Source organism: Chrysochloris asiatica, unplaced genomic scaffold (assembly GCF_000296735.1).
Source record: "Chrysochloris asiatica unplaced genomic scaffold, ChrAsi1.0 scaffold00094, whole genome shotgun sequence".
Classification (NCBI taxonomy): Eukaryota; Metazoa; Chordata; class Mammalia; order Afrosoricida; family Chrysochloridae; genus Chrysochloris; species Chrysochloris asiatica.
This window is the reverse complement of record NW_006408612.1, coordinates 11,169,101-11,183,688: the sequence shown is the minus strand read 5'-3', so window position 1 is coordinate 11,183,688 and position 14,588 is coordinate 11,169,101. Positions and strand designations below refer to the sequence as shown.

Sequence of the window (14,588 nt, the reverse complement as noted above, 5' to 3'; positions counted from 1 at the left end):
GAGGATACAATAGGAGGTCCTGATTAAAATGGGAGGATAACCTTCAACAAAACTTAAATGCATAAAAAGACCAGACTTACTAGGCAGATAGAAACTAGAGGAATTCCTGAGACCACCCTAACATACTCTTATAACCTAAAACTGAAACCTTCTGATGTGGCACTATAGGATAAGCACTGGATTGCTAGCCACAAGGACAGCAGTTCAAATCTACCAGCCTCTTCTTGGAAACCCTATACAGGATCGTTATGAGTCGGAACCGACTCAACAGCACTTAACAACCATATAATATCAGACTTAAATGAAACGTAATGAGCAATTACTAGTCTTCAAACTTGTTAAATATTAGGCAGACTCTTAACCAGTGTTACTGATGAAGAAATGCTTACTGAAAGAAATCACAGGGGCACTGAATCACATTATTTCTCACCACCGCTCCCTCCTTCGCCTGTTGTGCTACATAGCTTAGTGTCAGATGGGGGTGGTGTGCTGTGGAGTTGGTTCTGACTCATAGCGACCCTGTATAAGATTTCCGAGGTTGTCAATCTATATGGGAGCAGAAAGCCTCATCTTTTTCCCACGGAACAGCTGGTAGTTTTGAACTGCTAACCTTGAGGTTAGCATCCCCACTCATGACCACTATGCTACCAGAGCTCCTTTAGTGACAGAAGAGATAGCCAATTACTACTATGTACTTGGTGGATATTCTTTGTTTTTACTTATCTGCCAGAAAGGAAGAAAGGAGAAGACAAATAAATCTGGAATGGAAAATTTGTAATAAAAAGACAAGACTAGTATTATTGCAGTTCTTTAAAAAATATCCTCTTGCAGGTTTTTAAGGAGCTCTGGTAGCGTAGTGGTTACTAGTTGGGTTGCTAATCTCAAGGTCAGTAGTTTGAAACTACCAGCTGTCCCACAGGAGATAGATGAGGCTTTCTGCTCCTGTAAAGATTTACAGCCTCGGAAACCCTGTGCAGGGTCACTATGAGTCGGAACTTACTCCACAGTATACAACCACCACCATCACTAGCAAGTTATTAAAACATCTGATGGGCAAACTTTTGTCTGTGAAGACTATTAAATAGAGCTTACAAAATTGTTGAGTACTTTTATAGGTCCATAAAAAGATACACAATATAAAAATATCAAATACTATAAAAAGTTCTAGAAAAGCTCAAAGAAGGGAGAGCGTAATATGGGTTTGAGTGGTCAATGAAAGTGTTGCATAAGCCGCTAGTCCTTGAAGGACAAGGAAACATCAGTCAAGGGGAATGTGATGGGAATTCCATACAGGAAAGACATAGACAGAGAGAAAGATAAGTCAGTTGTAGAAGCTATGAGCAGACAAGACTGCATAGGTTAGGAGAAAAGTGGAACAAGAGCCTAGATCAGATCTTGGGAGTCACTGGATACCAACCAATGAAATCTGACCTTACATGTGTAGGTAGAAGAGAGTCACTGAAAGATTTCGAGCACGAATCTGCCATGTTAAGGAAATTTTACCAAATTTGTATGTAATGACATGAGGGAGATGACAGTGGGAATGGGAAGAAAGGATGAATGAGGCTGATGTTAAAAGAAGAAAATAATCAATAGGACTTGTTCACTTACTGAATGTAGATGAAACAAAAGATTAAGGAGTGACTTTGACCCTGGGTTCCTGAGAGAATGGGTACCACAAAGTAGTATAGCAAAGTGGTTTGTACATATTGATTTGAAGTGGCAATGGTACATCTAAGTAGAAAGGCACAATCAGTTAATTAGTGACTTGGACTAGAACTTAAGAAGGAATAGGAAATAACATGCATTAAGGAACCACTGTATTTTCACTCTTCTTTGTTGTTAAGTGCTGTCAAGTTGGTTCCGACTCATATGGGATTTCCAAGGGGTGACTGGTGGATTTGAACGACGTACCTTGCAGCTCAACCCAACCTTGCAGTCGAGCACTTATCCTACAGTGCCACACCAAGACTCCAGTTTCACTCTTCTGCTAGCTCCTTTATCTACGTGATCACTTTTAGGAGAGAAATTGGGCTGGAGTTTGCAATTTGGCACCATGGCACCATCCACAAAGATGCTCAAAAGAAGAATAGACAGGATTCAATGAAGACCAATTTATCACACTTTCTCTAGGTCCCCTCACTATTCAAACTATCAGTCTTCACATAAAAATAAATGCACATAAAATAAAAATGCACATAAAATAAATGTAAATAAAATAAAAAATGCAAATAAAATAAAAAATGCACACAAAAATAAATTCACATAAAAATAAAAAATGGTTTTTCCCTGTTGTCTTTATACTCTGGCCCTGGAGCACAGGTGCAACATCACACTATAGCTTCAATTCCTGAATTGTATAAGTGAAAACTAGGTTTTAGGTAGCATTTGAGACAGGGCAGGAAAACCAGAATTATGATTGTCCTTTTTTATTCTTTTCCTCCCTTGGGGACATAAACAGACACAAAAAAGAAAGTAGGAACAAACTACAGGAGAAAGTATTTCTGAGTGTTTCCACCTGCTGAGACAGACAGGAAAAACAGGAACTCTTTCTTTAAAAACAACCATTTGAATACTATCTCTTACTTTTCTAGAATTCATTTTAAAATTATAGACATGCTATTTTCATTCCCATTATAAAACTTTCCATTGGAAGGAGTGACTCCATCACCAGGCTGAGCCTGGCTGAGCCCGGTCTTGGTTTTTCCCTGTTGTCTTTACACTCTGGCCCTGGAGCACAGGTGTAACAGGCAGATCAATGCACAACAGATGCTTCTCTAGCAGCTACCATCCGTCTTTCCATTTGCTATAATTCTCCAGGGTGTCTGGGTCGATCGCCATGTTGCTTAAAATGTCTCACCATTTAAAAACCAAAGCAAGGTAAGAATGTAGAAGCTATGGTAAGAAAGGACAGAGGGACAGGCAAGGGATGGACTGAATTATCAACCCTATAGGGCATGCAGTGGTTATTTAACATAGATTGTTTCCATTCATGGTACTCTTACGTTCTTTGACTATGTGTTGATCCAAACAAACACCTGTTATGACAATAAAGAATATTTGTAAGATTAATCACCACACCATCTGGCAGCAGAAGTCACTATAAACAAAATTAACTTACAAAATGGACTCAAATGGAACAGTGGATAGTTCCTACCATAGTTAAGTAACAGCTGTTCACTCTCTTTATTGACTTTAAATGTTGCCTGGGTTCCCATTGCTCTTACTTCCCTGATACTACAATTTCCTTGGAATATAATTTAACAGGTTCCATGAAACACCCAACAGAAGTCATTGCTTGGCAGGCCTGAGACAGGCTTGTTTTAGGAAGAAGTCCTTTGCTGACTCAGAGTTCCATTATCACAAATGATGAGCAGGAGAGCAGAGCATTCTAGTTCCTAATGCTTGTCCTCACCTCCAGATACAGATGGTTAAAAGAACACTGGAAGGCTTCCCTAGCCACCATCTTCTCTATTCTGTGATATACATCCTATAAAAGAATCCTAGGAGCTCTGGTAGCATAGTGGTTATGAATCAGGCTGCTAATCTCAGGGTCAGCAGTTCAAAATTACCAGCTGTTCCGTGGAAGAAAGATGAGGCTTTCTGCTCCTGTAAAGATTTACCACCTCAGAAAACCTGTACAGGGTCGCTATGCATCAGAACTGACTCCACAGCACATAACTACCACCACCAAATATCAAAAAGGCTGGAGTACGATAAGTAAGATATATTGCTAGAAAATACTGAATTTTCTCCCTGGAATGAGACTTCACAACAAAATTCCAGAATTAAGTCTCAATCCCATTATATTCTATTGGTACTACATTTATATAAAGTAATAAAATACATTTATACACTTCTCTTACCTGCCTACTATCCCTCTGGGTGGACGATGAGGTGGAGGCACTTCTATGGGATGGGGTGGATGTTTTATGAGCAGGGGATATGCCCTTCTCGTCTGAACTCATAGCTGCAGTTGATCTAGTTGTATGCACAGAAGACCATCCCAATATTGTCTCAAACCCACAGATGAAGAGATCGACGATTTCTCAGCTTTATTCCATTTCATGAATCAGGTTGACTAGAAAAGATGAGGTCAATACTGTGGGTGACCAAATGACCTAAAAGCAAAACAAACAAAAAGACCTTAAGTAATTAAAATAAATAAATAAATAATCCTTAAACGTAAGGAAAAAATATTGATGTTAGTGAGAAGAACATTAAAATCCCCAATACTAAACCCATGGCCATTAACTCGACTCTGACTCATAGAGACCCTACGTAGGGCTTCTGAGACTATAAATCTTTATAGAAGCAGATAATCTCATCTCTCATAGAGCAGCTGGTGGGTTTGAACCTCCGACCCTATGGTTAGCAGCACAATGCTTATCCCACAGCACCAAATATTCCTATGGATTTTTAAGGTGGAGGATAAAAGTGTTAATGTGCAACAAAAATCTGTCAGGAAGGAAAAGGGAGGAAACTATATGCTAAAGTCATATTCTTCCCTTCCCTTCTCTTTGTTTGTAAACAGATTACAATGCTATGTTCAAAATCTTACCACCAAGGGACATTGCCCTCTATCTCCAGATGATGAGTTTCCCCTGCTCAATGGATTATATAGGTACTTGTCTTTAGTTTAGTCAGTCCTGTCAAGTGCATGATAGTTACAGCTACCACAGTCATTAGTCACAGAAGAAACGGAAGACAATGGGAAATATGTCTGGAGCTCAGAAGAGAAGTCTGACAAACTCATTGCTGCCAAGTTGATTTTGACTCACAGCGATTCCATAGGACAGCTAATAACTGTTCCATAGGGCTTCCGAGACTAAATATTTATGGGAGCAGACACTCTCACCTTTCTTCCATGAAGCAACTGGGGGGTTTGAACTACCAACCTTGTGGTTAGCAACCCAATACTTAACCCACTACAACACTAAGGCTCCTCTGACTTATGTATGTTATTGCTGTTGTTGTTAAGTGCCAATGAGTTGGTTCCAATTGTATAGGGTTTCTGAGGAGTAACTGGTAGGTTTAAACTGCTAACCTTGCAATTAGCAGTTCAGTGCTTATCCTATGGTGCCACACCAGGACTCCCTTGATTTATGTATTGTTGTTGTTAAATGCGGACAAGTTGGTTCCAACTCATAGCGACCCTGTTTCCAAGGAGTGGCTGGTGAGCTTGAACCGCCGACCTTGCAGTTCAAACTGACATTGCAATTCAGCACATCTGCAAGTAAAACGAAAGTTTATACAAGTCTCTCAATAGTATGGATTCCTGGTGTGGTGCTGTAGGATAAGTACATGACCACAGGTTGGGTTGAACCACAAGGTTGTCAGTTCAAATCCACCAGTCGCTCTTCAGAAACTCTATACAGGGTTGATATGAGTCAGAACTGATTTAATGGTACTTAACAACAACAAACGTTTAATTAATGGATTATGTGACCTTGAATGTAACTGGGATTTTAATAGTCATCTGATTATATGTAATACATAACATATAGCAATCTCAATAACTAAAAGACAAATTATTATAAACTAGGAAAAGTAGACATTCTGGTGAATAAAACTCATAATCCTTTCTTAAGACTTCAAATTCATTATTACTAAGGGAAAAATCAAAGCTGCTCATCTCCACAAAACTGGAAGGCTATCTCTTGAAGCAGAACTGGTCTTTGGGTAAACAGAAATGTAAATGTCTATTTTGTCAACTAGAACTGAAGTTTCAATTCCTATTGCCAAAAAAAAGGTAGCAACAAGCTGATACTTGATAACTAATCATCGAATCCTTTTTATTTTATGAAGGTGGTTTAATAAGTGTGAATACAATTTCTGAAGTCATGTTCCTTGCCAGCAAACAAAAAGCTGTTCAGATCTTTGGTTTGATGTACTGTTTTCTGGTCCAAGATGTTTTACAAGTGGATGCTGACACTTGAGCCAAAAGGATGGTGGTTTTATGATGTGCTCAAGTGCCCCTAAGGGATAAGATTGAGACAAGTATACTCATTAAATTGGTATCTGGAAGTAAATTTAATCCAAACTACATCAATCCAAGCTACATCAAGGGCCAAAATTTCCTCTGTTGATTTTTTTTTTTTTAAACTGCTTCCAACTATACTTTCTTCATTAACACCAAAGCTATCACCTTGGATTTTGTTTTAATTTAAAATGGCATTTACAGGGTAACCTATCTATGGTATAAAGGCAACATTTCAGATAAATTACAAGTATGATTTCACTGAATATAAAAATTAAGAAAAATAATTTAATTCATTCTAAGAAAAATTTAGCGGAGGTACTTGTTGCTGTTTCCATTAATTTTGGGTCTTTTTGTTTTTCAACCTATTATAAGGTTGAATTTGATGACCTTTATAGATTTTAAACACTGAATGGTCCAAAATGAGGAAAGATGGTGCTAGGGTTGTATTCTTTCACTATACTTATTCAATCTGTATGTTGAGCAAATAATCCAAAATGATGGATTATATTAAGAAGAACATGGCATCAGGATTGGAGGAAGACTCATTAACAACCTGCGATATGCAAATGATACAGCCTTGCTAGCTGAAAACTAAGAGGACTTAAACTACTGATGAAGATTAAAGACCACAATGTAAAGAAAACAAAAATCTCACCACTAGATCAATAAATAACATCATGATAAATGGAGAAAAGTTGTCAAAGACTTCATTTTGCTTGGATCCATCATCATCATTCATGGAAGTATATGTCAAAAAAATCAAACGACATATGGCATTAGGCAAATCTGTTGCATAAGACTTCCTTAAAATGGCCAAGAGCAAAGATGTCAAATTGAGGACTAAAGTGAATATGACCTCAGCCATGATATTTTTGATAGCCTCATATGCATGTAAAAGTTGGACAATGTATAAGACCATGGAAAAATAGATGTATTAGAGTTATGGTGTTGGAGAAAATTATTAATGGTACCATAGACTATCAGAAGAATAAACAAATCTGTGTTGGAAGAAGCACAATCAGAATGATCCATAGAAACCAAAATGGTCAGATTTAATTTTTCATACTTAGGACATATTATCAGGAGAAGGACATCATGCTTAGTAATGTAGAAGGACAGTGAAACAGAGAGAGACCCCCAACGAGATGGATTGGCATAGTAGCTACAACAATGGGCTCACACATAGCAGCGATTGTGAGGATGGCGCAGGACTAGGCGGTGCTTCGGTCGGTTGTACACAGAGCTGTTATGAGTCGGAATTGACTACATGGCACTTAACAACAACAAAGATTCTTCCAACGCTGATTAGGATCCCAAACCTGATTATCAATTAAGTTCTTGATCAACTATTCTATTTTAGAATGCATTGCCAAAGTAAGATTGTTTGTAATCCTGAAATAAGGGTGATCTATAAGTATATGGAGGAGAATATTGAAAGTGCCATGGGCTGCCAAAAGAACCAATAGATCCATTTTGGAAGAAGTGCAGCCAGAGTGCTCCTTAGAGGCTAAGATGAGCAAACTTCGTCTCTCATACTTTGGGCATATTGTCAGGAGGGGCCAGTCGCTGGAGAAGGATATCATGTTTGGTAAGGTAGAGGGTCAGAGGAAAAGAGGAAGACCCCCAATGAGATGGATTAGCCAAGTGGCAGCATCGATGGATTCAAGCATGGCAACAGTAGTTAGGTTGGCCCAGGATTAGGCAGTGTTTTGTTCTGCTGTGCATTATGTCGCTATGGGTCAGTACCAACTCGATGGCACCTAACAACAACAACAAGTATATGCACAGATAGACAGGTAGGCTGAATGGGTGTGGAGGGAGAGTGGGAGCATGCATACTCGCACGAACAATATATATGTTTGACAAAGGATATCTATATATGGGTATTTAGCTTTGTTGCAAATACATCCATGAATGTGGTGGAATATACAAGGGGCAAAGTTAAGAAAAATTATTAGATGTAATCAAACACCTTGAGGGAATGAGTTGCTGGGCTTGGGGGCTCAGGATTGTAGTCTCAGAGACATTAACTTCAATCGGCATAACATAGTCTAAAAGACAATGTTCTATAGCCTACTTTGGTGAGTAGCGACTGGGATACTAAAGGGTGTGAGCAGCCCCACTTTCTTCTGTATGGAGGAAAGAAGAGTGATGAAAACTGAAGACATGTGGAAATGATTAGTCTGATGTAACATCAATCTCCATGAGAAATAGATGGTGCCTGACTACCACTGTCAAGTGCTCTAAAAGGGGTCTCGTGCAAAGGTTGAGAATAGAGTGAGAGAAAAATATGGAACAAGATTCAAAATTATATAAAAAGACCAGTCTTATCTGTTAGATAGAGACTGGTGGAACTCCCAAGACTATGGTGCTTAGTCATCCTTCAGGTTGAGAGATGAACTCACCCCCATGGTTCATCTTTCCACCTAACAATAGCCAGGTCTATAAAGGAAACAATAATGCTCAGGAGGTTTGCACACCTTAGAATACTCAACCATTTGAGATTAAAAAAAATAAGGTAGGCAGCATGTACTGAAGGACACAGTTCAGAAGGGTTAGGAACGAAGGACGGACAGGAAACACGGGAAGGAAGTGGGATAAATGATGTGAAACTGTGGGGACTGCAATCAGTAAGATAAAATGTGTATGAATTGTTGAGTGAAATACTTATCTGCTCTGCAAAACGTCACCCATTCACCATAAAAAGTTAAAAAACCGAAGTGTCTAAACTCTGTAAATAGATTGCATCTACTCACTATTTTTTTCCTAAGATTGTAAGAATTACAGACATAAAAGTACTTACTTCATCTCTATTGAAATACATTTTCAGAAATGGTCTAAATATTTAAAACTGAAAAAGACCATAGACTGTAAAGTCAACACCAACATAATTACTATAATCAATAAGAACACTATTGTGCTGAATTAACAGTAATATGAGAGCTGAACCCCTAATATTCCTCACTCCTCCTTCCTATCAGTGAGATCGCTACTCTTGTTGCTAAATACTATAACATGTTCATTTATACTGAGTGATCCAAAATTCCAATTTATGATCCAGGGGCCTAACAAAAACTATCAGCAGTAGGCAGACTTCTAGAACAAAGTAGCTTTCCACAGGCCCCATAAATTACGAATGTCCTGAAAAGACATTTGAAACTCACTTATGACTATTATAAGTTTACATGAAAAAAGGGACTTCATTTAATTCCCTACTGAATCCTCAGAGTCTAGAACAGTGCTTAGAACAGCATAGCAGGACTCAATAGTGAATAAATTAATGAATGAGTAGGTCATTTTATAAGGCAATGCATACTTAACAGTTCATATGGCCTACAAAAACAACAAAGTGGGGTAAGCAAATTAGACATCAATGAGCACTTTTCACAGAAAAGGAATCCATTGATTTCAGAGCCTTCCTTGTGCTTGGTGCTAAAATTACAAAGAAGGAAAAACAGATGCTCATGTTAAAACACAAGAACTTAATAAGTCAAATCCAGAATGGGGGAGCATTTACAAGACAGAAGACACAGATCTACAACATAGCATGAAAAGACATAAGGGAGAAGAAACTTAACAGATTCAGAGATTTAAGAGATTCACAACTAAATATGGGTGGGCCCTGGATGAATTCTATTTCATAAAAAAAAAGGATTTATTGAAACTATTAGGAAAATCTGAATATGAAGTGGCTATTAGATGGTAAAAAAAGAAGTGTTTGTTTTATTAAGGTATTAAAATAGCATTGTGATAATGCTTTTAAAAATCTTTCTTAGAAATTCATGTTGAAATATTTACATATGAAATGTTACAGTCTCTGAAATCTGTTTTAAAAAGGTGTGAGAATAGCTGAAACAATTAATAGCAGAATATTAACATTGTACAAAAATATGAAAATGTGTAAAAAGGGTTATACTATTTTCTCTCCTTTTGTGCATATTTTGCATATTTGAAAATTTCTTGTGATTTTTTTCTAAAGAAAAAGCAATTGTTGACTATAGAATATTTACAATCTAGTTGGGAAGTGAGTTTACTAATCAGTTTACACACCATTCAAGAAGTGCTAGGATAAAAGAAGCAAAGATGTCACGGGTACACAGAGGAAAGGCTAATGGGTCCAGTCTTGTGAGATGAGGTGAAAGTTCAGTCTGTTACAATAAAAACAGAAAATGTAACTGTGTAGTATTTAAACCTACAATGTATGTGTTAAAGATGGTGTACATGTCAAAGCTGCAAAGGCCAGGGCCACCATCACCACTGCTCAGACTCTTAGTACTTCCTCTATATGTCAGCAGTCCTTACAGAACCTAGAGAAGGCAGGAGCAGTTTACACATAAGGCCTCTCCCAACTTCCCTTTCTCTGAGGACATTCTCCATTACAATTTAACCCTATCCGGTGTTTTAGAAGGCGGTGCTGTTGTCGTTGTTAAGTGCCATCGAGTTGGTTCTGACCCACAGCAACCCTGTATAGAGTTTCTAAGGAGTAGCTGGTGAGCTTGAACCACTGACCTTGCAGTTCAAACCGAATTTGCAATCCAGCATATTAACCCACAGTGCCATACCAGGACTCCTAGAAAAGGGGTATTAAGTACCATGGAGTCGGTTCCGACTCATAGCGACCCTGCACAGGGTTTCTGAGGCTGTAAATCTTTACGGGAGCAGAAAGGCTCATCTTTCTCCCGCGGAACAGCTGGTAGTTTCGAACTACTCACCTTGAGGCTTGCAGCCCGATTCGTAATCACTACGCTACCAGAGCTCTAGCACTAGGTTAAACTGCAGAACAGAAACAAAGTGTTGTGACAGATTCCTCTCACGTGTATAATGAGTGCCCCAGAAAGTCACAAGGTCAATAGATTTTTAGACCTCCATCCTAGAACAAAATGAAACTGATAAGTGGACAAAATGATAAGAGCCTGAACACATCTTACATTGTGAGTCATCAGATACTGATGTTGTTGTTTTTGTTAAGTGCCGTTGAGTTGGTTCCAATCCACAGCGACACTGTATAGGACTTCTGAGGAGCAGGTGAGTTTGAACCACTAACATTGCAGATCAATCAACTTTGCAGTCTAGCGCATTAACCCACAGTGCCACACCAAGTCTCCTCAGATACTGATAGCCTAGTATTTTTCAGTTTATCAATGATCTTATGGCATAAAGAAACTGCTGCATTTAAAAGATATTCTCATCTGTTAAGATTGGTTTCTCGCATCTGCCGACATATAAAATATGCTTTTTTTCATTCATACTCATAAAATATAAATCCAATGTCTAGATCAGCTTGGGCTAAATTATGATGTAGTAACAAACAAGCCCAGACATCTCAGGTTTATTTCTTGGTCATGTTATATGTCCTTTAGAGATCAAGCACAGCTTTACTCAATATACTCTTCATTTCAGCCTGAAGGAGTAGCTCCTACAAGTGGATAGGAAAAGAGCTGGAGCCATGGAATAGCTCTTAAAGCACCTGCTTATAGATGACATTAGTCACTTTTACTCATATTTTATTGGCTAAAGCAAGTCACAAGCTTAACTCAATGAAGCACAAAGGAATAATCTTCCCAGAGGGAGAGGCATTGACTCCTTAGGTGCAATAACATAATCTACTGTATTCACCCTAAGGGGAAAAAAAAATTAGAAAATATAGATAAATGATGAAATTTCAATTGCATCTAATTTCGTAACTAGCTATAACCATTCTTAGCTTTTAGTTCTACTTTAGCCAACATTGAAGAACAATGTCCACAATAATTGTCAATATGCTTTTAAAAAAATAAGTAATATATTGCTAACAGTATTCCTTATGAAGAAAGAAACACCAAACACATCTGTGATTGTTAAGGTTTTGTGTCAACTTGGCTGGCTAGGATTCTCAGTAGATGAGCAGTTAAGATGCACTTATCACCTCCATGATAAGATCTCATATGAGAAATCAACTTCAGGATGTGATCAGATGAGAGCTGATCTAATTATCTTATGTGTTGTAAATTTTCAATTCTATGTTGTTAATGAGGTTGCCTTCTGTCAATCTGTCATACTGTGGTGGCTTATGAGTTGCTGTGATTCTGGAAGCTACACCACAGGTATTTTAAATAACAGCAGGGTCACCCATTGTGGACAGGTTTCAGATAAGCTTCCAGAGTTAGACAGACTAGGAAGAAGGAGAGACGAACTCGTTCTGAATATTTAGTCACTGAAAACCTTATGAATATCAGAGAAACACTGTCAGATATAGTGCCAGAAAATGAGCCCCTCAAGTTGGAAGGCATTCAAAATGCAACTGGGGAAGAGCTGCCTCCTCAAAGTAGAGTTCACTGTGATGACGGGAATGGAGTAAAGCCCATGGGAGAAAAGCCCATGGGACCATCATTTGCTGATGGGGCACAACTCAAAATGAAGAGAAACAGCTGTAAATATCCATTAATAATTGGAACATGGAATGTACGAAGTATGAATCTAGGAAAATTGGAAGTTGTCAAAAATGAAATGGAATGCATAAACATTGATATCTTAGGCATTAGTTAGCTGAAATGGAGTGGTATTGGCCATTTTGAATCTGACAACCATATAGTTTACTATGCTGAGAATGGTGAATTGAAGAGGAATGCTGTTGCATTCATCATCAAAAGAACGTATCTAGCTCAGTCATGAGGTACAATGCTGTTTGTGATAGGATAATATCCATGCACCTACAGGGAAGCCCTGTTAATGCCACTATTATTCAAATTTACACACCAATCACTAATGCCAGTGAGGAAGAAACAGAAGTATTCTACCAACTTCTTCAATCTGAAATTGAGCAAACATGCAATCAAGATATATTGATCATTTACTCGTGATTGGCATGCACAGGTTGGGAACAAAGAGGAAGGATCAGTAGCTGGAAAATATGGCCTTGGTGATAGAAATTATGCTGGAAATCGCATGACAGAATTCTGCAAAATTATTGATTTGTTCATTTCAAATATCTTCTTTAGACAGCATAAGAGACGATTATACACATGGACCTCACCAGATGGAATACACAGAAATCAAATTGACTACATCTGTGGAAAGAGATGGTGGAAAACTTCCATATCATTAGTCGAAATGAGGCCAGGGGTAGACTGTGGAACAGACCATCAATTTCTCATATGCAAATTCAGACTTAGCCGAAGAAAATGAAAACAAGTCCATGAGAGCCAAAATATGACCCTGAATATATCCTACCTGAATTTAGAGGTCATCTGAAGAACAGATTTGATACATTAAACACTAAAGACCGAAGACCAGAAGTGTTGTGGGTTGACATCAAGAACATCATACATGGATAAAGCAAAAAGTCATTAAGAAGACAAGAAAGAAGGGAAAGTTCAAAATCGATAACCGAAGAGACACTGAAACTTGCTTTCCAGCATAGAGAAGCTAAAGCAAATGGAAGAAATGAGGAGGTATAAGAGCTGAACAGAAAATTTCAAAAGTCTGCTCAAGAAGACAAAGTCAAATATTACAATAAAATGTACAAAGATCTAGAGTCAGAAAACTAAAAGGGAAGCATTTCTCAAGCTGGGAGAACTGGAGAAAAAATTGATGTTCAACCATTTCAAGAGGTAGCATATGATCAAGAACCAGTGATACCGAAGGAAGAAGTCCAAGATACATTGAAGGATTTGGCAAAGAACAAGGCACAGGAATTGATGGAATAAAAATTGAAACCTTTCAAGAAAGTGAGGCAGCATTGAAGGCACTCACTCATCTCTGCCAAGAAATTTGGAAGACAAGTATTTGGCCAACTGATTGGAAGAGATCTGTATTTGTGCCCATTCCAAAGAGAGGTGACCCAATGGAATGTGAAAGTCATAGGACAATATCTTTGATATCCCATGCCAGTGAAGTTTTACTAAGGGTAATACAGAAATGGCTGCAAACACACTTTGACAGAGAATTTCCAGAGTTTCACGCCGGATTCAGGAGAGGCCACAGAACGAGGGATATCGTTGCTGATGTCCAATGGATATTGGCTGAAAGTCGAGAATACCAGAAAGATGTTTACCTACACTTTATTGACTATGCAAAGGCTTTCATTTGCATGGATCATGACATATTATGGACAACATTGTGAAGTATGAGTATTCTGGAACACTTAATTGTGCTAATGAGGAATCTGTACCAGGACTAAGAGGCAGTTGTTTGATCAGAACATGGGAATACTGAATGGTTTAAAATTAAGAATGGTGTGTGACAGGATTGTATTCTTTCACCATACTTATTCAAACTGTATGCTAAGCAAATAATCGAGAAGCTGAGTTATATGAAGAAAAACGTGGCATCAGGATTAGAGGAAGATTCATTAACAACCTGCAAACATGCAGATGATACACCCTTGCTGTCTGAAAGTGAAGAGGATTTAAAATAGTTAATGATGAAGACCAAAGAGAACAGCCTTCAGTATGGATTGCAGCTCAATGTAAAGAAAACAAAAATCCTCACCACTGGACCAATAAACAACATTCTTATCAACAGAGAAAAGATGGAAGTTGTCAAGGACTTCATTCTTCTTGGATCAACCATCAACACTCATGGAAGCAGCAGTCAAGAAATCAAAAGACGTATTGCATTAGGCAAA

General features: G+C 38.2%; 1 protein-coding gene across 4 annotated transcripts in view; it reads right to left on the bottom strand.

Annotated features, from left to right (window-relative positions):
• OSBPL6 (oxysterol binding protein-like 6) overlaps nucleotides 1–14,588 on the bottom strand; it is a 133,018-nt gene that overhangs the window by 97,390 nt on the left and 21,040 nt on the right. For 3 of the 4 annotated variants that reach the window (XM_006866685.1, XM_006866683.1, XM_006866684.1), the window contains exon 2: nucleotides 3,867–4,121. In XM_006866685.1, the coding sequence (XP_006866747.1) occupies nucleotides 3,867–3,968 (102 nt within the window). In that variant the 5' untranslated portion in view covers nucleotides 3,969–4,121. Of the gene's footprint in view, nucleotides 1–3,866; nucleotides 4,122–14,588 lie in introns of those variants that run through there. The other variant, XM_006866686.1, reaches the window with a different exon arrangement.